The sequence below is a fragment of the Leishmania panamensis genome, assembly GCF_000755165.1.
Source record: "Leishmania panamensis strain MHOM/PA/94/PSC-1 chromosome 34 sequence".
In the NCBI taxonomy this organism is placed as follows: Eukaryota; Euglenozoa; class Kinetoplastea; order Trypanosomatida; family Trypanosomatidae; genus Leishmania; species Leishmania panamensis.
The window spans coordinates 799,214-823,087 of NC_025881.1; the positions used below are offsets into that span (position 1 = coordinate 799,214).

At 58.3% G+C, this 23,874-nt stretch overlaps 4 protein-coding genes across 4 annotated transcripts, besides 2 other annotated features; all 4 read left to right on the plus strand.

The window, feature by feature from the left end:
- Positions 1 to 509: 509 nt before the first annotated feature.
- Positions 510 to 9,392, plus strand: LPMP_342110 (hypothetical protein; the record flags this gene model as incomplete). The annotated part of the gene is made up of 1 exon (XM_010704335.1): positions 510 to 9,392. The coding sequence occupies one exon, from the start codon at positions 510 to 512 to the stop codon at positions 9,390 to 9,392; it is 8,883 nt and encodes a 2,960-aa protein (XP_010702637.1).
- A 1,397-nt stretch (positions 9,393 to 10,789) lies between these two features.
- Positions 10,790 to 11,344: a repeat region.
- Positions 11,345 to 11,535: 191 nt separating this feature from the next.
- On the plus strand, positions 11,536 to 13,113 carry LPMP_342120 (hypothetical protein; the record flags this gene model as incomplete). Its single annotated transcript, XM_010704336.1, has 1 exon — positions 11,536 to 13,113. The coding sequence occupies one exon, from the start codon at positions 11,536 to 11,538 to the stop codon at positions 13,111 to 13,113; it is 1,578 nt and encodes a 525-aa protein (XP_010702638.1).
- Positions 13,114 to 13,431: 318 nt separating this feature from the next.
- Positions 13,432 to 14,606: a repeat region.
- Positions 14,607 to 16,898: 2,292 nt separating this feature from the next.
- LPMP_342130 (ATP-dependent RNA helicase-like protein) lies at positions 16,899 to 20,321 on the plus strand (the record flags this gene model as incomplete). The annotated part of the gene is made up of 1 exon (XM_010704337.1): positions 16,899 to 20,321. One exon carries the CDS (start codon positions 16,899 to 16,901, stop codon positions 20,319 to 20,321), a length of 3,423 nt encoding a protein of 1,140 aa, XP_010702639.1.
- Positions 20,322 to 21,929: 1,608 nt separating this feature from the next.
- LPMP_342140 (hypothetical protein) lies at positions 21,930 to 23,327 on the plus strand (the record flags this gene model as incomplete). The annotated part of the gene is made up of 1 exon (XM_010704338.1): positions 21,930 to 23,327. The coding sequence occupies one exon, from the start codon at positions 21,930 to 21,932 to the stop codon at positions 23,325 to 23,327; it is 1,398 nt and encodes a 465-aa protein (XP_010702640.1).
- Positions 23,328 to 23,874: the final 547 nt, after the last annotated feature.

The following is a 23,874-nucleotide window of genomic DNA, read 5'->3' on the forward strand; positions in this document are numbered from 1 at the left end:
CCCGTCTGTGTGCAGTATCCATGCTAGGCTGTCTACTTTACTCCTCAATAACCAACCCCCCCTACCCACCCAACAGAGGTTCTACCCTCATAGAAACTCGAGAGGTAAGAGTTGGACCTAGTGTTTCACACTCCTGGAGCGGTGCTTACCCAGGCGCAACTTTGTTCAAAGCGGCGTGGAGCGACAGCAGCTCGCCCATCGACGCTGCTCCTGCAACCGAGACCACCGCCCCCGGTGAGATCCTTATTATTTTTTCTCTTCGCGTGCCACCCTGCCGGCTTCTTCTCGCAGTGACTCCCCCTTTTTCGTTACAGCGCGGCACCTCTTGTGTCTCCGTCCCACTTCATCTTCACGCCTCCATTGCAGCTCCTCCCCCCCCGCGGATCAGCGGCACTACATGTGCGTGTGGGTGTGCGCTTCACTGGACGTCAGTGCGTCGATAAGGCATTTCAAGAAGAGGCGGTCAATGTGTGTGTGTATGTGTGAGGTGATGGCAACGCGTGGACACAATGAACTTTGTGAACACCTACCTGCTCCTTCCACTGCAGCGTAAGATTTTCAAGAACTTCGGCCACTATGACTACCAGACGAGCACATTCCACCTCAACGAGGAGCGGGTAAATGAGGTCTTCTTCGACCCCGCTTATAACCCGTTTGTCGACGTGCTGCGCGAGACGTCGCACGCGTCGGCGGTCGCGTCATCCAAGGCGGCGGCAGCGACGGCACAGCAGCAGCAGCAGCAACACCTGCGCTCCTTCTCTCCCAGTGTGCGAAGACGGAATACCACAAACGATGCCGATGCTGGTCTTCAAGTGTCTCCACCGCCACCAAGTGAACCCTGGATTGGACCAGGCCCCAATGAAGCCGCAGCGGTGACTGTGGCGGAAGAGGCGAGGAGGAATAAGGAGCTCCCTGCCAGCGCACCACGCAGCCCATCAGTGCGACTACTCAGCGGGAAGATTCGCTCCGCCGGGCTTGTGTCGTTCCTACGCCGAGTCACGACGCAAAAGTCGTTGACGGTTGAGTCTATAGATTTGGTCTTTGATGTGGCCACCACGACGATTGCCAAGTCAACGGACGGCTTTCCCACGGACACTTCGTCTCTAGCCACCCAGTCCATGGGTGTACCGCAGGATTCGGAGGACGATACCGTACATCAGCGGGACGGTGCACCTCTCCCGGATCCAGCAGCAGCAGCGCTGGGGCTGTCTCTTGAGGAAGACGAATACACGACCCCTACGATGCAGCACCTGTTCTCAAGGCGTATTCGACGCGACGAGGTGGGGACACTGGCACGATCGTACTCCATTGAGGATCATTCATGTCTACGCAACAAAGCGGGCGATCCAGGTAGCTCACCCGACGCGGCAGGGGAGGACTTTGGCTATTTGGACGCAGGCTCCGGGTCTCGAGGCGCTGATGGCTCTACGAGGCCAGTAAGCCCCAAAGAAGGTTCTACAACGCAGTTTCACACCGTCGAGGACCTGATGACGTACCTTAAGCAGCAGCTGCAAGGCGTGGCGGTAGGCGTGCAGGAGGTGCGCCTCACCTTCTGCGTCCCACCCGCTGGTGCCGCCGGGTCACTTCTGTGCAGCACAGACTCCGAGAACCGCTGCAGTGGACGACCACATGGGGCTGCACGGCCAAGTGCCATGGGGGCACAGCTGCGCATGCGCAGTGGTACACGTGTCCTGCATCTGTCGTGTCGTCGAGGACTGCGCTTCACAGTGGACGAGTCCACCGGGGCGGCTGTGGAGGATATGCAATGCACGGCGAGCATACAGGATTGGCAGTGCTATGTTCACGTGATGGCCGATGATGGCCCGTTGCCATCGGAGTTCTCCCTGGATGACTTAGTCCTCGCGACGTCCACAACATTCACCGCAGGTGATACAGGGCAGTCACTGAGGTCATCAGCGAGGGATGACAGCGAGTCCGCTGTGGGGGTACCCTTCACAGTCCGTGTTGCCCGGCGAGGTGCCAGTGCGGCTGCCGACGCCGGTACTACTTCGCCTTCCCCTCCGCTGGTGTCTACTGGTGTGCCGCCGCCGCCAAAGGTTCTTGTCGAAGTGGACGCCGCAGAAGGCTGGAGCGTTGTTCTCTCTGCAGTGCAGATGGCGCACCTGGTGGACATGGTGAAGCAGGTAATCGGCGACACGACGGGTTCTTGCGGTGACGCGGTCTCTGCAGGCAGCTTTTCTGAATTCTCTTCGGCTGTGGAACTCCCCAGAACAACGACAGAGCTGGAGAAGCAAGTAGCGGCGGCATCACTACATTCTGGTGAGGCCGTCACTGCCTCCGCCTTGACCGCCACACAGCTGCGCGCCGCCGCCAAGTATGTGAGCGTGCATTGTGGTGGGTGCTCTATCAGTTTACTGACACAGTCCGTCGTCGACACCAACGCTGTGGCGTGTGCGTGGCGTTGCGCGCTTTCCTCACAGCAGCTAGCCCTTCTCGACCCACGGACGTACGACCCATTTCAACAACGGACTGCTGGCTTAACCCTGCCCGTGTACGAGGCCCTCACCACGGCACATTTCACGTATGTCATGCGTGATGTGGACGTACTATTTCCAAACATCGATGCGGAGGCGCCCCTCTCGCCCTCCACGTCGCTGCTGAGTGCCAGTGGCGTTTTTCAGCAATCTGCAAGGAAGCGGAAAATTTACCGACGGATCTTTGACAACAAGCTGGCCGACCCTGCCGTGACAGAGCAACTTGCCAGAGCGCACACTGCTGCAGCCAGCTTCAACAGCGGCAGCGGTGCGAGTTTCTTCCTTGGGGTTGGATCCATTTCGTTCTTGGAGTACCGCCACGCCACCGCCGCCACCGCCGCCGCCTCCGGGCAACGCAACGCGACGTTGCCTTATTCGTCTTCCAACGCTAACGTAGGTGCGGCACCGTTCTTGTCGCCCTCGCTGGGGCACTCGGTGCGTCCTGCTAAGCTCATGCACGCTGAGCGCAGTCCATACGCCTTGGTCATTTTCCACCGTTCCACACCGCCACTTCCGGAGCAAGTGTCTAGCGTGGGAGTATTAGTTCCGCCTCCACCACCCTGCTTGCATATCTACCAGGAGACTATTGTCGTTGGTGTGGCCAACATTTCTGTCCAACTCGACCCAGGACTGGTAGAAGTTCTCACGATGTACGGCACCACTGTTGAAGAGCTGATCCGCCGGATGGGTTGCGCAGGGCAGGGGTGCAAAAGGGAACCAAATCGCACTGCTGAGGCTCTGACCGGCGCAACAGGCTCGTCAGCTCGTCAGCTCTCTTCGCCGCCATTACCAACACCGTCCCCGTCACCCATGACCCGCACCCGCAGCTCCGTCAAGGTGCTTCTGGAGAGTGTCGATGCGTCGATTCGGTTCCCACTCCAGACGAACAGGGCCACAGCCTCTTCGGAGCATCCACTCGATCTTGTTGATGGCGCCTCGGCGCCTACCACATCCCCCGCCTCAGCTGCAGGCGCGCCGCAATCGTTGCTGCTTGCGCGTCTTCTGCAGCGCTTACGAGAGTCAAGCTTGGATGCCCACTGTCATAACCGGGCACTCCTCCGCCGCCATGCGCGGCAAGCGAAGTGCGACGAGAGCGGCATCGCGACATCACCGACGACGGCAAAGCTGGCCGAGGTGACGGTTGACTCAATGATCGCTGTGCAGGAGGAGCTGGGGTTTCCCGAGGACGTCGATAGGCGAGCGCGCTTCCTGCCGGAGTTGCTGCGCTTTTCGCTGCGCGACTTGCAGGTGGTGCACACACCATCCGCGACTACGGTCTCTCGCGGAGTCGACGTAGCAGCTCCTACGGCAGCGGTTTATAGGCCCGCCAGCACGTCCGTCAAATGGCGTGAGGCGGTCGTATATTTGCAGGATATCCTGGAGCAGACCAAGTCGGAGCTGTTTCGAGTAGACTACAGTCACGAGATGAACATCAACGTGACGCACACCAGTCTCCCTGGCCTTGCTGGAGGCGCCTGGAGAGCATTGGAGCGCGTTCTGGCGCTGCAGGTACGGCTCGGTGAGATCACAACGACTGCGCTAACGCAGGACGACTATCTGCTCGCTACTCACTACGTGAATGAGTTGCTGTTGACGCTGTCGCGGTGCCGCCAGCGCCTGCACGCCTGCAGGGTAGCTGCTGCGGCAAGAGAGCCAGCCAGCAGCGCATCACCGGGTGGCCAAGCCACTATGGCAGCTGTGGTCTCTGTGCAGTCAGCCGGTCTACTGGTCCCCGACGAAGCGGGGGCAGCATCGATGGATGTCTCGGATGTAAGCCGGTCTTTGAACATGTCTGTAGACGGCGTACGACCTAGCGAGTGCCGTGAAGAATCCTTCAAGCATCCTGCCGGCACCGTTGCAGAAGCCTTCGCCATGGCAGATGCACGGACCGCGGACAGGGGCTCTGTCGGAGCGAGGGTGAGCAAGCGCGTGGCGAGCGTAGACATTCAGGATAGTACTTCGGGGCCCAAACCTCAAGACAGCGGCAGCGGCTATGATGGTGGTACCACAGGTTCGTTGAGGAATGCCGTTCCAGAACTGTGGCGTCTCTTGGACACGACGTGCACATCACTTGACGTGCACATCAGTCGCATTCGTCTGGGACTCTTCGCGCCTCGTCTCTCACCGATGGGTCAGGTGGTCGGGGAGCCGCTCTACCGGTGTCTCCCGAAGGCTCAGCGGCGCTGCCTGGTCGACCTAAACTGTCTCTATCACCTTTACATAATGGAGCTTGTTGACGTGTCTGTGCGCGGGCTGAGTGGCGACGGCGCCCTCGCCAATGCCGGACAGGCAAACTACGCGCGTGTTCGATTGGGTGACTTCTCCTTGTGGGAGCGGCAGCCGGTGCGGGTGCCGCCACTCACGTCTTGCGATCGTCGCGAAACTGGCGGAGAGACAGAGGTGGCGGCAGCGCCGTTGCTCTCCAGGAGCTACGTATCCAACCCCGTAGGGTCCGGTAATACGCTACCGGGGTCGCACGGCCTGGCGGGTGGCACGTACAGAGACTTGGCCTACTATATGCCGAACCCCAAAGCAGCCTACCCTGGGCATCGACGCTCGGGCAATCTGGTGCAGCTGGTGCAGAGCTACACAGAGGTGCAAGCCAACGAAAAGGAGGGGGGTGGCAGGCGCCAGAGAGACGGATACGATGTGACTGAGGGCGATGGCGATTGCGGCGGCCAGTGGGTTAGCAGCAGCTCACGAGTGCTCTCCGAGATTTGGAGTGCCTACGTGCGAGAGCTCCAATCAATGGTCCCGATGGCTGGACCAGCTGCGCACGCTCCGCTGCCCTCCGCTCGGGAGAGCGGTGTGTGCGAGGTGCGCCTCCTCGAAATAGCGATGGCGCTACCCATCGCAGCTGCGACGCACTGCCGTCACACTACGCCGTTGGTTCCTACTTCTTGTAGCGCTGAATTGGTGCCACCCAACAGACGTTACCTGTGGCTACAGCTGACTGGCTTGGGTCTTCATCACGCTGTTGCATACAATGGCGATCATCTGGCGGCGGTACTGAAGCAGTACTTCAGCGGTGGAGATGGCACTGTTGCTCCGGTGGGGTCTGTCGTGCCAGGTGGTGGCGAGGCGAGGGGCGCGGCTGAGGGGCTTGCCACGTCTGTTTTGACGGAGGAGCCGCTCTGGACGACGAAGGTGCACGTGAACATCGTGAACCTCATGGCCACGTACCGTCCTCACGGGGCCGGTCGCTCACTAGCGGTACTGCTGCTGCCGCGTGCTTCGGTGCTTATAAAGCTTCCAGGGACAGCTCCGGCGTCGACGGCGTCATCGGAAGCGAAAGAGACCATCATACCACCTGAAGAGCTAGGGAACGTCGGCGCTGCAACAAGGTCGCCCGCGACATCGTCGCCACCACCTGCCTCCGCCGATTTATCCGTTCCGCTAAAGATGCATGCCCAGGCGTGGCTTCATACGTCACTGCCGCTTTACGTGTGCAATGACTGTGACGTTGAGGCTCTTGTGCACGAGGTTATCAACCCGGCCGAGAGTGACGACTGGGGCGTTGACCTGGAAAGCGCCGGCTTTGTGCGCCTTTGCGAGGTGGTTTCTACGGCCACCTTCTCCTCCCCGTCCTCGCGCACTGCGGATATGCAGGAGAGCACCGATGACGCCGATCTACCTAGCGTGCCCAGATCAGCTTCGTTCTCGCCAACTCCAAACCTGTTTCTCACGGTGCGCTCTCAGGGCTTAGGCGCGTCGGGGCCGGGCGCTGACGGCGGCGGTAGCACGAGAGAGGAGAGCGGCTCTACGGACTGCGCCTACTTGGCGCCGGCTGTGTCGATGCATCTGCAACACGTAGAGCTGTCCGCGTTCATGGCAAAGGATTCCTTTGAGGTGTTCCGTGAACTTGTGGAGGCGTGGGGCTCCGGGGCTGACCTGGAGGCAACGGAGGCCCCGGCAGCGCTTGTCATGCGCAGCGGGCCCGGCTTTGAGTGGGTGGCGGAGGAGGTGGCGCGCAGCTGCGCCCCCATGACATTCCGTGTGAACCCTTACCTCATGACCAGGGATAGAACTGCGGAAGCAGATGCAAGTAGTAGGGGGGTTTTAACCTCTCCATTCGGTGAGCCGATTATGCGCACCATTGCGAGTGTCGATGACTACACGTCGCACTGCCCATTCCTGCCGTCAAACACGTCGTTGCGATCGTCTCACGACTTCGAGTCGCCGTGGACGGTGCCGGAAAGCTCGCAGTTAGGACCTGCTGCCGGCATTGGTGGCTTCAGCGCCTCCTACTTGGCGTGCCGGAGCAGCACGAGCGCGTACGGCTACAATCACTGGCTCGATGCTCTACGCGCTTCGCACGGACGAGATCCGAAGCTCTACGACACGTACCAGACACGCGCCGCCCAGCTCCTTGATGGTGCGCCGTGGGTGCCGCTGCGCCAAAGCGTACACCTTGATTCCTCGCACGCAAGCGGCGTGAGGCAAGAAGGAAAACGGCGCGACGCGAGCGCCTCTCGGCCACTTGAGTTGTCCACTGATGCCGTGTCGAAGTCCCGACGCTATGCCGAAGTCTGGGACACCATTTCCGTACCAAGCGACGACGATGACAAGCTGACGGAGGAGGAAGAGGTGGCGGCAGTGGCGCCAACGCGCGGCGGCAGCGACGCACGTGGAGGGGCATCATTCCTGTCACCCCGGCTGCAACTACAAAGGAAGGTAGCTGCTGCTGCTGCTGAGATCTCCCTGTCCTCGTCTTTCTCCGATCTGGAGGATATGGCGGCGTCTGGAGCCCAGCTGCGATGGTGCATTCTAGCGTCTGGGAATCCTGTTGCATCGTCGTTCTTGTCTTCGGGCGATGTCCGACACTGCGGCGATCATGTCGTCTCCAATGCCGTCGATGGCGGCACACCCGAAGCCGCAGAGGCGAGCATTGACCTGTTCGCTGCGTGCAACGGGCATCCGCACTTCCTCAGCTGCTGGTCACGCGAGCGTGTCGAGGCCGCGTGGCAGAGGCGTGCCGTGCGTCTCAACCGACTCGACGGCACCGATGACTCCCTCCTCCATGACACCGCTGAGAAGTACCTCTACCCCCCGGTTGAGCTTGAGTTCTTCTTGAGCGATTGCTCCCTCAACCTCAGTTTCTACGAAGGAACCGACTTGATGTCGGCGGCCGTCCGGAGACAGCGGCGGGGCTACCTGCAGATCGTATCGCGAGGTGCAAGCCTGGCGCAGGCGGCGCCGTACATATTCGGCGGCGACAGACGTTCAGAGCCAGCTTTGCGTGCAATGAGCAGCAACAGCGCCAGCGCTGACCCAGGGGCGCCGTCTTTCAGGGCAGACACGGCGGCGCCAGCTCATGATCCTTCACACACTCACGACGGGGGGAAGAAGTCCTTGATTTCTCGTTACAGCCACTCCACAACCGTGGACACCGGCGCTACGTGGGCTTTACATACCGTCAGTAGCGAGTCTTCTGCGTTGCGGCTAGAGCGCCTGCAAGATCGTGGCTGTCGCAGTGGGTTTGGCGACCGGGATGCAAACAAGCGACTTGTCCTCAGTTGCCGCGACATCACGGTCCAGATGGACACCTTCTCTCAAGGCTCGGAGGAAGACTTGTGGTTCCACGTCGTGGTGGGGGAGGTAACAGTGTTCGACTGCATCAACACCAGTGATGTTCATCGTCTGCTGACCGCCACGCCGAAGCCACCCGCGTCGCTTGCCGCACAACAGCGGAGAGACAGCAGTGACGTACGTTTCCATGCCGAAGTTTCTGACGTTAAGCACGGCGGCATCGGCATTCACAGTGGCGCAAGTGATGCGCGACAGCTGGAACTGACTGGGCTGCTCACCTCATCCAAGAGCGTGCTTATGGCGGCGAGTGGAGGTATGACGGAGACGTCTCGTGCCTCCTTCACCGTCTCCCATTTCCAGCAGGGCGGGAGTGAGCTTTCGTTGGTGATTCGACTGCAACCGATGTCGCTGACGTGGAGCGGCGCTTCCGTCGACTTTGTGCAGTCCTTCTTCTCTGTGTCAGCGTCGCCACCCACCTCTCCAGGTAGTAGCACAGGTGCAGCAGCAATTGCTGCGTTGGCGCCGTCCGTGCCAGCGACCGAGGCGGGCATCATTTCAGGCACCGAAGCACCTCCCCTTTTCTACCGTCGTGTGGTGATTCTGCCCACAACATTGACCGCCGCCGGCTCCTTCGAGAGCAACAAGGGGGTTCTGGCGGCCCTGTCAGAGGGAAACTCCCTCGATGCCTTGCGTAGCATACCGGTATTATCGTGGATATCGCTGCAGGAGATTCCGCTCCCGATTCCGTTCATACGCGTCGAGGACTGCAGCAACGTTGCCATGCTTCTGCAGCGCATCGTGGAGGACTCAAATTGTGTGTCCATTCGCTTTTTGCTGACGGCGTTTTGCTGTGGACTGCAACCGCTCTCCGCCGTGACGCGTGTGGGTGAGGCGGCAAAAGGCCTTTTGCTGCTGCCGCTTTCCAACTACCGCGGTGCGGCCTTGCATCATGCGATCCGCACGGCGTCTTCTGTGTTCATGCAGGAGCTGCTCACACAGGCGTCAGGCATAGCAGCGTTGCTGGCGAGTGGATCCTATCATGCAAGCCGCTCGCTCCTTGAGATACTCGTCGAGCCCCAATATTGTGCGCTCACCATAGAAGAGCCGTCGCGCGCTGCCCAGCCCACCGGTGTCGCAGATGGCTGGCGGCAGGGCCAAGAGCAGCTGCGTGTTGGACTGCAGGAGTCGCTCACCATGGCAAGCTGCTGCACCGGCCCAGACGGGAGCCTTCTCCGCGTTCCCGCAGCGGCGTTGCGTCTTCTCATGGGTGTGTCTGGCGCCGCAACGACAATCCTCTGGGGTGTTCGAAATAGTCAAGGCAGTGCCTTGCGTGAGCGAGATGGCCACATCTACAAAAAGAAGTCTTGATGGCGCGCGCGTTCTTTCCCACCTCGGTATGTCGTACCAAGCGCGTTGGTGCTGTCGTCTCAGTGTGGTGCTGCCCACACCCTTTTTGTGCAGTTGGGGGGGGGGGGCACATTCGCTTGTTGTCTTCGCTTGTGTTTTTTTTTTTCCTCCGTTTTGTCTGCTTCATCTTCACTGTAGTTTATGTGCTGCTCATTATTGTTCTCTCATTGCTTTACCATTTTCACGTGTGTGTGTGTGTTGGTTTGTGAGGTGGCGCGTCTTTCTTCGGTCTCTTGTCTTGCCGTGGAAAGCGGTTGCACACCCCTTCCCCAGTCCTACTCGTCGCCTCTTCCAATGGATCTGGAGGTGCTTTGCCGTCCGTGGAGTGTTTTCTGTTTTCTTCGCTCGGGTGTCTTTTGCTTTTTTTTTCTTATGCCGTCAGTGAGGCACTGGCAAAGCATCCTTCGAGCTGCACCAATGCTGCTGCAGACCACTTCTTTGCGAGACTGTGTGCCTAGTCCGCACCCCTCGTAGCACGAGCGCAAGATATGGTATGCCAGAGGAATAATGCTCTTCCGCTCCTGCCTGCTGCCGGACCACTGGTTACGCAGCTGTAGAAGGTCAAGGCTCATCTCAGCCGAAAAAAAAAACAGAATGCCCACAAGCAAAGAAAAAAAACGCTTGCGCTTTCCCTTTGCCGTATTTCTCCGCTTTTGCAACCACCCCCAAAAGGCGGAAAAAAACAGCAACACACCGTGGGGCCCTTCTGCACCATTTGAAGGCCCTTCTACGCCGTCGGCCCGCCTTCCCGCTGCCCTTTTAGTCTACGCGTACTCACTGCCGCTACTCCTGTTTGTCGTGTCTCTGCCAAAGCCTTCTTTTGTCCCCTCATTCCTCTTGGATAACACGGCACTGAATCGCTGCCTACGCCCATGTAAATTTTTTTTTTCGGCGCAGACGCTCTCTGCCGGTTACACATCAGTTTCTCTTGTCAGACCCTCTCCGACGAGATAAGTAGAACTGATGGCTCTTCCTCCCTCTTACACTGTCTCTTGGGCCTACCTGTAACCCTAGCAGCTCCCAGTGGGCTCCACTCGGACGCCTCGCTTAGTTGGTGTCCTGCATTCGTACGCAGCACCGTCGCTTGTCGCTTTCCGTGACACGAGCACACCGCGCACGAACCGTCATCTCACTCTCGTGCCCTTTTATCTACCACCCAAGCAAGTCGAAGGTAAGAGAGAAGGGGACGCCACTGCTGCCCTCGCTCTCCCTTGTATCGTCGGTAAGAGCAGCGTGTGAGACTCAATTGCTCTCAATCGAACCCCTCTTGGCCATAGTTGCTAGCACTCTCAGGCATCTTGTTTAAGTCGACAACAACACCAAAAAAAGAGCAAAAAAAAGCATGGCGACGCTGGCTTTTTTTTTTGCTCACCGGGTCTACTCTCTGCCATACGTGAGCTCAATGCTGCTCTACTCCTCGGCCTGTCGCAGGCCCATGGTGTCGTGCGAGGCAGCTGTAGATGCACGCGTTACAGCAGTGCGCTGACGTCGTCATCGGAGCACGGCCCCTTCCTCCCACTCTACCCACCCAGCGTGCCGCAGGTCGCCTCACAGCTGCGCCCATCATGCCGGCCGCCACCCGATGCATTCCCCAGAGTGGCTCAGGCTTCCCACACCAGTGGGCAGCGAGGGCCCAGTGCGACGCATTCGAGCCACGCTGGCACTCTGACCATCATATCGATGGGCGTAAACGTCTTTACCGTCGCGGATCGCTCCGGCACAGCGCCATCCAGTATCTGACCGCCGACATCAGCGGCGGCACATCGCTTTGGCATCCCTGCGTTGCCGCTACTTTCTCCCTGTGACCGCCAGAACTGCGTCTGCATTGGCAGCGCTAGGGGACTGCCTGGCTCCCCCAGAGCGGGGGGTGCACTGCTCCCCGGTGCGTGGCATCCGGGGTGTCCCACGTCATCAGAGTGGCGTTGAAGGCTACATAAGGAAAAAAGTATACATTTTTCTGTCTTTGCTATCACCGTGCTTTATCGAACCCTACAACTTCCTTAACTTTAGATCTTGCTGAGTGCCTCTCCTATTTCTATATAGGGAGGAGCGCTCCCAGCCACACATATTCACCCAGAAAACGATAGCGACTGTTTTGGAGGGAATGGATAGAAAGGTAGTTGTCTTCATCTGTACAAGCAGCGGAGCCCGTCTGCCGCTATACCGTCGCCTCCGCTCGCTCGGCTTAACGCTGGTGTTGGTGCACCCCTGCACGCCATCGCCCGTGTTTGACGGCATCTTTCAGTACTGGCTGCAGCACGACACAGACGATGTAGAGGGGGTATACCTTGCCTTGTCAGCTTTCTTGGCATCGCATAAGCTTGTCCCTGACGCGGTTGTGTCCTTCGACGAATATGGTGTTCACCAGGCGGTGGTACTCGCCGACCGGCTGAATCTCACCCCAGTCCCTATGCCAGATGCTGCATTTCTACAGAACAACTTGAAGCACTCTTTTCGCGGCTTCTGCAGCGGGCATGGTATCTCGTCGCCGAAGTCGGCGCCGCTTCCCGTAGAGATGCTGCTTCCGACATTAGGGGAGATGAGCAACCTTGCCCGTGACGCCGATGCGCTGTCGATGGCGTTCGAGAAGACTCAGCCGGCGCTGACCAAGGCTGTTTCAATGACGATGGAGGCCTCTGCGCTTACGTTTCCAGTAGTACTAAAACCCAGTCCAGGGGCTGGAAGTCTGTTGGTTCGCTTGTGCACCACTCTGGACGAGGCGGTGGCGTTTGTGTGGCACATGTGGACGACGCTTGCGAATCATCCCGACACGAAGCATTTTGCCGCCCTCACTAACAGGAAGTTGGCTGGAGCTGTGCACAAAGGCGTCACTTCCCCTGTGCAAATACTCGTGGAAGATTTCATTGAGGGGCAGGAGGTTGACTTGGACTGCATCATTGAGCACGGGGTCGTGCGCTTCCGTTCCATCTCAGACAACTTTGCGCCGTCTCTGCCGTACTTCGCTGAGGTTGGCGGGCTCTGCCCGTCGTCACTGGGGTACCGTGCTCAGTGCGCTATGCGAGATTTGCTCGACTCATACGTCCGCGCGCATGGAGCGCGCTTGCACGGCGTTATCCACTTTGAAGCCAAGTACGATCCAGCACGCCAGCGAGCCTACGTGATTGAGGTGAACTGTCGGCCTGGAAGCGCGGAGACAAGTGCGATGCTGCAAACTGTGTATCGTGGGCTAAACCTGGGTGAGGCGTTGGTGCGCTGTGCGTTGCAGATGCCTATTGAAGAGCAACTCGCGAGCTTGTTTCCAGAGCTGCTAGCCAGCCAGCAAGAAAAATCTGCGGCGCAGACGCCATGGCAGAAGGTAACTCCACCGTGCCTTTCCGAGGCAGAGCTGGATGCACATATCCCGAGTACCACTGTATGTTCAGCGATGTGGTCACTGCTCGGCGGCCCGTCTCTCGGCTTCTTTCCTCCACAGTGCTGGGCGGCGTCTACAAATATGTATCCGACTCAGGCTGGCGTGCTGGTTAAGGCGCGTGCCCCGGTAGAGGATGCTTCGCTCGTCTCCTTCTCCATCTCGGCGAAAGTGGGTCAGATCGTGACACCGCCGCCGAAGCAGTTCTACATGCTCTGTTGGATGGTGGCTAAAGGCGCGACAGCAGAGCAGGCGAAGGACAACATTCTTCGAGTGACGAATGCCTTTGACCAGGAGGTTTCGGCAGTGTGAAACGTGTGATCTTCCCTGCAGGAACGCCCCCCTCCCTCCCCCCACACACACCCAAAGGTACGCCTCATCACGAAGTACGCCAGCATGACAGTATCGGTAGAGGGTGAGGGCATACACACCGTGCTCCTCTCTCTATATGTGTGCTCTTTTCTCGCCCCTAATGATCGATACTATCGCTTCCATTTCTCTGTCGCCCCTCTTGCACCTTCATGCCGCGGAGAAGTTGAGTAGGGTGGGAGGCAGAGAGGTGCCTTGTTGGGGGTGTACGCCAACACGCACGTGTGTGGTTTGTTTTCTTTTTCTTGCTATGTCTTAGCTCCTTGACGATGCCAGCAACCTCAACGTGGCATCAAGGCCCAGTACCCACACTGTGGGGAACCTACAAATCTGCAGACTATCCTCGAATACGTTCGCAAACTTTTGATGTCGACGGGGTGGACCTGTGTTGGCGCTGTAGCGAAGAGCCGTGCAATCATGATCACGTTTGGACCAGCTCACTACGGATCCTGTTGACGACTCGACAACCATAGCAGTGCGCGTGAGCTCTTTGTGCGCCGGCATCTTTTTATCTATGGGTCATTTCAGCCTGGTACTCCCACTACTGTCAAAGGTGTGTGCGGATGGAGGAGAGTGTGAAATGCCTTTGCTGTCACAGACTTATAACGATATTCCACCGGTCGCGGCACATGCGGGCAAGCCATCGAGGCACGTCCCCAACTTCATCGACGGATATGGAAGATGAGGACAGTGATCTCCCCAAGCAACAACGTCGTCCTGAAACAGGTTCAGGAGGCAAACATGTGAGCACTGTGCGCCGGTGCTACCAACCATAGCTGGTATGGTGTAGGGTATCCAAGCAAGGCGTGCAAGGGTCAGCAGCACCCGGGCGATGGTCGAACAGGGCGCGGGGTGCCGCGTACCGATCAGCCACAGAGCATATGTGCGAAGCGCGCGACATCTCCCACATCTGCCCGGGTGGGCTGATACGGCATTGATGCCGGAAGTATGACGAAAGCACTCCGATCTACACTGCCGAGTTCTCCAGACTTCCATTTGGAAAGTCACCACGCCATATTATGGGACGGAGCGGCTTGAAGCGATTGGGAGAGAAGTATGAGACACTAGCAGAGCACATGGTCTCCGAAGACCCTGACCTGAAGCTGAACTACTTCCTCCTGGGGCTCATTCGGTGTGTACCTAAACCACTCGCTGTTACCCGTGCGGCAGACACCACCGCCCTTGGCTGTCGAGCAGCACCCTGAACCCGGCCCTCTCGGATCAAGACATGCCGCTCACTCAGATCTCTCTGGCGCCGATCGTGCCGCGCATATCTGAAAAAAGGGGACGCGGAGGGATGAGAAGAGCCGGTTAGACGCATGGATCGATTCGTCGGTCGGAAGGCTCGTGCGAGACGACCCGGGTGCAGCTGTGATGCGACAGAGGTAGGCGAGGTGTCGCTGCATTGGTTTGCGTTGGACGACTTGTTCGTGATGGAAAAGAGGGGTTGAGGGCAAGCAAAACGCCCCACCTCGTGTCTTTACTGCCCCCACGCGGAATTTCTTGTTAATCACCTTTTGAATTATCTGAAAATTTCTTTTGGCTTCGATATCAACGAACTGCCACTGGGCTCACGTCTTCGTATGATGGAATGAAGAGGTGGCATGAAGACAGACCGAATCGTCTCCAACGCACGAACAGACACAGCGGTGACGCGCCATTTTTCTTTGTGGTCACACAAGGGCGTGCGCTCTCCGCTGCTGGACACGAGAGAAGTGTAAGCGTGTGCTTGTTATCAATGTCGCCTCAGGTGTTAGTGGGGTCTGTGCAACGGCGGGAATCTGTGCGGGTGCTCCCCTCTTCCCCCTCTGCCACCCCCTACTTCTGTCCGTCTTTCTCTACGCGATCAAAATGGGGCGAAGGGGTCCTTTTCGCATCAGCTCACCACATCCCTTCAGTTCCCCTTTCACCTTCTTCTTTTGTCTTTGTTTGGTTTCCCATATCGCCATCTTGTCTCATGCCATGAGACAAGTGTTCTTGCACTTGCCTACATCTACACACACACACTTGTACCTGCATGTAGGTGCCCGTGGTACTGACTGCATGAGTGGAAAGAAGCCGACCCACACCTCTAAACGATTAGCTGATCAAGAAGTCTGCTTACCACTCTTGTGCAGTGCGTATGCCCGTGCTGTTTCTCTGTGAGCACCCTCGTTGCGTCTCGGCGTGTTTAGGTGATTGCATACCAACCCCTGTCTCTCTTTCGTATCGTTTCCTGAGGTGTTATTCTCTTCACGGTTCTGCTCCATTGTGTCTCTCATTCTTCTAGCATCATGAACAACCACAGTTCAAATCGTGCTGGGGCACAAGGCAGGGGCCGCGGCGCGCCGGCGCGTAACCCCATCACCTACAACCTGGCCGCCCTGCGCCTTGCCCAGTCCCCCAATAGAAGGGACCAAACTTCGTCTCGGGGCCTTATCAGCGATGGAGCGTCTATCAGGCTGATGAACCAGAGCGGCGCAGGATCTGATGTGCCTCTGTCCGCCTTGCTTGCCGGGATCAGTTCCCCAGCCGTCACTGTAAACACAACGTCCCCTCACCCGGCGGCGGCTTCTGGGCTTCATGCGTTTGTACCAGCGGCAGGTGGCAATCCGTCCGCGAGAGTCGGAAGCGCTTTTCCCGCTGTACTGCCATCTTCGATGGAGTATTTGGCTCCTCGCCAAACTATGGATTCTCAACCTCCTCCCAAGCTGACTGGTGTAGCGCAGCTAGACCAAGCATCCCGAGTGCCCATGGGAGCACCAGGTCCGCAAGGGTCGACGCTGGGTTTCACTGACTGCAAGGCACTTTTTGTGGCTTCTGCACCGACCGGCGCGTCATCCATCCAACCACCGTCGTCCCTGAGTCACGTCCCCATGGCAGTTCCGAGTGGACTGCCGGTGTTTCCCCCGAGCACGCACACCAACATCCCCTCTCCAGTTGCAGCGGCCCCCTCAGCGCGCTCTGCGCCCTCTACCCGGTCGACCCCACCGCAGAGGGCGAACGCCGTGCCTTCTGGCATCCCGCTTCCACATTCGGCACAGGCACGCCGTGTCGACCCAACCCTACCGGGCACCGCTTTTGCGCAGCCGCAAAGTCGATCCCCAAAGACGTGCACCGTGGTCGCCGCGAAGCCGCTGGGAACTTTTTGTGCTCCTCAGCCGCTATCTCCTCAGCCCCTCTCGCATCACTCACCAGTAGCACCCGTGATGAGCAGCCGCGGGACCCTTCACGAAGCCGCAGCGCCTGCAGCAGGGACAGGTGCTACTCTTCTTCCGAAGCCTCAGCCGCACGCCGGTATAGTTCCTCCGCCACCGCGGTCACAGCGTGCTGGTAAGGCGACTCCTATCGATCCGACATCAGGTACAACGCCTCTGTCAGCCGCCGCTCCCTTCAGTACCTCAGTCCCCAAACGTGCAGGCTCGCTCATGTCCCCACCGCCGTCGCAGCAGCAGCGGAGTTCTCCTTCTCAGCGCCTTCCGTATCCGGTGCCACAGCCCCTTTCACAGCAGACCTCTATCATGCGATCATCAGTGCCGGCTTCGGCTTCGATGTCATCTAACACGGCATCTCTGTCACGGCTTACACAAACCTCACCGCCCCCTACTACTGTTGCCGCATCTGTTGTCGTCCCAACCACTACGATTACCCCGACCGTGACCCCGATCCCCGATGCCGCTTTAGCTTCCGCTGCTGCTGCTCCTCCCCCTACATCCCAACCCATCGATGTTTGCCTAGCATTGCAGCAAATGAGCATTCACGTTCACGCAGCGCCGTATCCACCACCGCCCAAGTCGACAGTGGCTACGGCCGCGGCTGCGAATTTCACTGACTCGTCCATGAGGAAGCGGCCGCAGGCCATGCAGAAGCCGTATGCACCGCTGAACTACTACGCCGCATCGCCACTGCGTGTGGCAGACCAGCATGTGAAGGACCACCACGGCAGGAGCCATCGAGGACCGAAGAAAGATCACCTCCAACAGTTACCCCAGCCGCAACCTCCTCCGCTGTCTATGCCGCCACGCCATAACAAAACGACTCCACTCGCTCATGTTACGGGCATCGACCCAGTCGTTGCAAAACGCTTCCAGGACGAGTACGCGCAGCAGAACGACAATGAGAACATCGGGGACGACCTGCGGGCACAGCAGGCGACGCGGATGGGCACGGTTGGCACGCTGGATGAGGCGCTGTGCCTCTCCCTAATCGAGACGCACGACGTCACGTTTGTCATCACGGACACTGGCACAGGCAAGAGCACTCGCATCCCCATCGCCCTGCACAGGGCGCACCCGGATGCGCTCGTTGTGAATGCGCAGCCGCGGCGCACCGCGGCGATCAACCTTGCCCAGCGCGTCGCCGAGGTGCTTGAGGCCGAACTTGGTGAGAGTGTAGGCTACTCGGTGCGCGGGGAGCATATTGGCGACATTGGGGAGACAAAGATCATGTACGTCACGACCTACTCGCTCTTGATCTATTTTTTGTGGCATGAGTTTAAGGAAAAGTTGCCGCTTTCGTACATTATTGTCGACGAGTTTCACGAGCGCACACCGGATGTGGAGGTCATTCTGCTGATGCTGAAGTTGTGGCTGCAAAAGCACCCAGGCGCCTTCAAACTGATCTTGTGCAGCGCGACGGCGCAGGTGGAGGAGTGGCAGAGCTTCTTCGATGGCCTGACGGTCGGCACCTACGCCCGCTCCCCTATCATGTACCCTGTGCAGGAGTACTTCATCGAGGATCTGGAGCGCCTCACCGGTATCCGCACCGCACCAATTTTGCCGCAGGATAGCAGCAACATGGTGACATCGGAGCAGATGTATCAGCTCATTCTAGTGTGCAAGCAGCTGCTTGAGTACCTAGCCAAGAACACGGCGACCCAGGACAGCGTGCTGGTGTTCATGCCGGGTCGTACACAGGTGGAGCTGATGACGACGTGGATTCGAGAGAACCTCGAAGAGTCGCTGGAGCCTATCGCATGGTACCGCGACGTCGAACTATCCCTGATCCAGGAGGCTCTTGCGCGACCCGCAGTGACGCGCAAGAAGGTTTACGTCGCCACGGACATCGCCGAGGTGAGCTTGACTCTGCCGGACGTGGTGTTTGTGATCGACTCCGGAACAGGCAAGCGGCCGCAGGTCTCGGAGAAGGAGAAGACGAGCTACGCTTTCCCGCCCCTTCGGCTGCTGTGGGAGACGACGTCAAACGCGCAGCAGCGCCGTGGCCGCGTTGGGCGTGTGCAGCAGGGCTTCTACTTTAGTCTTCTCAGCCGCGCTCACTACAAGGCGCTGCGCGAGTCAGATAATCGCATCAAGAACGCTGTTCTTACCGAGGTCGTTCTCCACTCCCTGCTTATCACGCAAAAGCCGTTCGCCTTCTTCCAGTTATGCAACGAGAAGCCAGAGCGAGGCGCTCTCGCTTACAGCCTTCACCTGCTACAGGATGGCGGTCATATCATTCGCAAAGATGACCCAATGGCGGACGCGGAGCGGGTGTCGCTCGACCGGCAGCGCACGACGCACGTCATGGACTCGCCCTGGAATGTCCTTATCGAGGAGGCGCTTGCGGTGGCCTCAGGGGCCCTTGCTACTGCTCCGGCGGAAGCGGTGAGGGGTTTCTCGGTGACAAAGGAGACGGCTGCGGGCCCCGTCAGGAGTGGCGAGGGTAGTGACAAGGATTTTGGAGACGAGGAGGACTCTGTCGAGGCCGCGAATCTAGAGGCCGACGCAGCAGCTTTCCAGCAATGCTACTTCATGACCCTGCGCGGCGTTATCGCGGCCCGCTCGCCGGTGTCCGTCGCGGCTGCGACAAACGTCTTCTTTGGCCTCCTGTACGGCACCCCGACGCTGAGCATGCTGGCGGCTGCCATTGAGTCATCCAAGTCGCCGTTCCACATACCGTACACCATCAACGACCGCATGGAGCGTGTGGCGATGGTACGTCGCGTGTCGAGCGTTATGCAGCGGTATCACGGTTTTCTGCAGAGTGATTTGATCTGCTCCATGGAGGTTATCCTGGAGTACATGAGCATGCAGCGCGACGGGCTGTCTGAGGAGGCACAGGAAGAGTGGTGCCAGGAGCGCAGCCTGAGTCGCACTCGCGTCGTCGACACGCTGAATTTGTTTTCGCAGATGAAGGAGCAGGTGAGCTCGGTGCTGCCGTTCCCGGATGTTACGGACATTGACGTGCTTAATGCTCAGTTCAACCAGAACGCTGAGCTCCTTGTGCTCATGCTCGTGGCGTCGCACACAGAGCTAGCGATTCAGGTGCAGCTAGACGGCCCAGTTGCGCAGAGAAAGGGATTTGTGGGGCACGGTATGTTCTTCCCGCTCAAGTGTCTCAAGGACGAGTCAGTGCCGACTGTTTGCCCGTGGGATCGCAACAAGATCAGCGTCCCGCTTTCTCTACAGACGATTCAGCGAAAAGTGCTTGCTGTGTTTGCCTCGCAGGTGGAGCCGGACCTGTTCGCGCTGGTACTGCTTGTCTTCTCTTACAAGCTCCACTACTCGATGCAGTGCAGCGGCGCCACCCCATCGTTCCTGATGGCTGTTAGCCACTCTGGTGTGCGCCGCACCTTTCAGTGTGACGCCCTCACCGCGCAGCAGATTCTGCAGCTGCGCCGCATCCAGTGCGCCCAGCTGCGGTGCATGCAGCTGCAGGTAGAAGAGCGTGTGAAGGCGAACGAGAGCGAGAAGCTGAGTGCCGCGCTGAAGAGCGCCAACAGCGACTTTGGATTACCAGACAGTGCTATGGAGGCGCCTTACCTCATTCCTACGGTGTTGCAACATGGACTGAAGCTGCTCGTAGGCCGCCTGAAGGGCTCACCGTCATACACTGCGCAGCGACGCGACATCGTGGAGTTCCTGCCTGGTACGCCGTACTGCAAGCGTGCTAACAGCGCGGAGCTGTCGCCACCAGTGCTGCAGTCGGTGCTCATCCACAGCAACAACGGCCTTTCTGTGTGGCAGCCGACAGCAACGGCGGCAGCCGTAGCGGCATCCTCCTCGACAGTCATAGAGGCGGTTAGTGCGACGGAGCGGAACGGCGTGGAGGTTGTGGCACCAGCAGTGTCTTTTCCCGCAGTGGAGAGCGAGTCGGAAAGAGGGGAGGAGGACGAGAGCGATCACAGCAGTGACTCTGGTGCACATGTGCCGACCTTCAGCTACGATGTGTAGATGTGCACGCGAGAGCGACAGGGGCCGGCGCGTAGATCTTCGGAGAGGAAATTCCCTCGTGGAGCGAAAGCGGCGCGAGCGCAGCGAAAATAAATTGGGGACTCCCAAGCGACTCGCTAACAAGGACTGGTTTGTGCAGCCTTTTTAAATACCCGCCTTCCCCTCCCCCTCCGTGCGACCCCCCCGTTTCTCTTTTTGATGGTAAGTGGTGTAAAATGGTGGGCATTTGTTCTTTGTTCTGTCTCCCTCTGCACATCTCTCTCTCTGTGTCCGTTTCGGAGTGTGTGGTAGTGGCGTGTGGAAGTAATGGTGTCTCCTCTTGTACGTATGCTGCCCTCCTTTCCCCCCTTTTCCCTGTTCGTTGTAGCATTCGCTTGCAGTGCCTGACATGCCGGTGATATCGTGTGGTGGTGACTTGGGATGTGCAGGTGTGTACGTGCGAGGGAGTGTCTCCCTCCCCCATTTGTTCTTGTTTCCCTTCTATTGAGCAAACCTGCCGGTGATGGCGCCAGGGGACGAAGAGGAAACTTCGCTGAGCATGAAAGGGACAGACAGGAACGACGAAGATAGAAAAGACATGGCGGGCTTGAATCGATTTTGGCAGTGTTTGGTTTGCTCTCTTTCTCTTTCCAAATTTACCAGGACGTCTTTCCGTGTACCGCCGCTGTCGTCATTGTGGCTCTATGTGTGTACTGGTTCTGGACAGTACCAGTGGATGCCTATGTAATTCCGAATTATTGTGGTGGGAAGGAGGCAGCGAGAAGGGAGGGGGGGGGTAGAACATAGCGCACAGCGAGTTATCAAGTCCGGGCAACTGTGACCCCCTTTTCTTTCTCCTCTCCTTTCCTGGACTTTTCCCCACAGCCATTACATAATTACAATTTGAGTTCTCAGAGATTTTCCCTACCCCAGAGTGATTGGTACACGTATGTACCCATGTGGAGAGAGAGAGAGACAAGACAGCTACAGCAGCAGGTCTCTCCGTTTCACCAACACGTGAGTCTGTACCTCCCCCGTGCCCTACGTTTTTTTCCCTTTGCTGCGCAGAGGTGAGACCGAAAGGCAACGGAAAGGTGTGGCGTGCTTCATGGGGTACAGCCACTCACTAGCCTCGTCCTCTCCTACGAGCGCCTACTACGAATGCACCCTGAGGTCGGAGGAGGAGAGGGGTGAGGGGCGCGATTGACGCCCATGCATGTCTTTCGTGTTCTTGCTTTCTGTATTGCTCCTTCTTCCACTCCCTCCTATGCTTCTCCTGTTCCCATCCATCACATGCAGTGTAATCCGCCCATCACGGCATTCTCTCTGTGCGTAGCCGCCTGCGTATCATTGCCCGAAGCCCGCGCAGTATCCTTCTCTTCTTGCGTGCTGCTCGTGTTCAACAGTTTGGAGAGGTTTGCAGTTGGGTGAATCCCTCACTGTCCCCTCGATTTACGCACGCACGAAGAGGTGCCGCAAGTGGTATCGAACAACTTGGTAAGCTCACGCGATGTGATCTGCGCTGGTGCGAGACGAAAAGCAAAAAACACAGGGGTCATTCGGGCACATCAATCGGCACGCACACACCCACACACTGCACACGTGCGAACACCCCCCAAAAGAGGCAGGATGTTCGGTCTAGGCTACAAAAGTCGTCATGCCGATGAGGCGACAGGGAAGCTGGAAGGGAGCAGGAATGATGATGCCGCAGGTAGCAGCAGCAGACGATGCCGGCCACAGGAACAGCAAAAGTGGGAGCGGGATAGCTCGACCCGAGCGGCAAAGAACACGTTTGGCACACCGACCATGCTCGGCATTCAGTACACCTCCGAAGAGGCAAGCAACATCTACCACAAAGTTGGCACACTCAACGGCTACACGTTTGAGGTGCCTCCGGTGAATCGGTTCCACAGCAAAACTGCCGAGGCGAAGTTCACCCAGCTCACTGGCAGCCTCAACCCGAAGTTCGAGGCTACCCGCTTCGACAACCTGCGTGAACGTCTCCAAGTAGCTGATAAGAGGGACAAGGATGGCCATTTGCAGGCGATCGCGATGCTATACGCCGAGTTCCTCGGGAATAACTTTCTGAAAGCTAAGAATCTCGACTACGCCGAACTCGAGCGCTGCTTCTACCCGCACTACGCACCTAAGTACGACACGCTGCTGAAGGCGCTCGGGATGCGTAAACCGCTGTGGTGGCGGCAGGGCATATTTGCCTCGCTCGAGGATATCTCACGACTTCCGCTGGATCGCTGCAATGTGGAGAAAGAGACATCGTTGACCTTTGAGGAGTGGTATTCCCTTTTCTGGAACTACTACCAGCCCTTTAACACCCTCGCGTATCTGTGCATGGTTACAGCACAGTCCATCGTGTACACGCAAGAGCTCGTTGACAGCGTGGCCAACTACCTGGTCGAACGACACGCCTTGATTACAGAAGAGAAGGCCAAGAGCGCCCCAATCCTGTTCCTTGGCGCGCGCACAGGCAAGTTTGGCGCGCTGCTAAACGCGACCAAGAAACTGCCGGTTCCGGTCATTCATACCCACGAGAGCCCCAACATGAACCCCTACCTGCTGGTGATTCCGCAGAACAAGCAGGCTGAGTTCAAACCGAACCCGATCGTCAAGATGAAGAATCAGGCCGCCCTGGAGAAGTACGAACCGAGCATCGTGCTCTTCTCTGACATGATCATGAACAGCGACCCGACGTCGCAGATCCGACAACAAGGCTCGGTGCGCGAGTACGTGTACTTTGGGGTGCCGGACAGTTACTGCGAAGGGCACGGATGGAATACATGGGGCTACTTCAAGTATCGTGAACGCAGCAGCGATCACATTCCGGCGTACATACGCGAAGGGTTTGGCAAGGTGACGCTGCCACATCTCTCGCGCTGGATGGTCCACAAGCTGGACAGTGACATGCAGATGGGCAACGCTGCTGTAACATCGTGGATTCGAAAGCCGCTTCTACCGGGGCCCAGGACAACATGGGGATGGCGAGTGATGCGCTTCAAACCATTTTTTTGACAGCTGGTCTGAGTTTACCTGCTCCCCCCCTCTGGTTTGGCACGAGGAGGCATGGAGTCTGGCGAAGCTGGTAGCACACCAGACCCGTGAATCGAGGCCTCTTTGCTCCTCCCGCTCTCCGGTCTACTTACATTCGCATGGGGCTCCCTTCGCGCCATCCACCAAGCTGACCGCCGCGTTGCCGAACACACAAACGAACACGTGCATACATGCTCACAACCTGTGCCCGCCGCTCAGCGGGAAGGAGAGAGGAGGAGGCCAGTGCATACGAGTAGATTGGAAAGGTGGCTGCTGCTGCTGCTGCTGCAAGGTGAAAGGCAGGCGTGTGCGTTTGGGTTCGCGTTTTTTTTTCCCTGTTGCTTCAAGTGTTCACATTTCTAGTAAGGCACAACAACAACCTTAAAAGAGAGGGAGAGCGACAAGTGGTGATGGACGTGGCCAACACAGCACGCGAGCGTGTTTCAGTGGGTTGTTGACTCGGCTTTTTGAACGTTTCTCGCTGTTATCATCCTTGGGCGGAGCTGTTAGTAAGGGGGACTCTCATGCT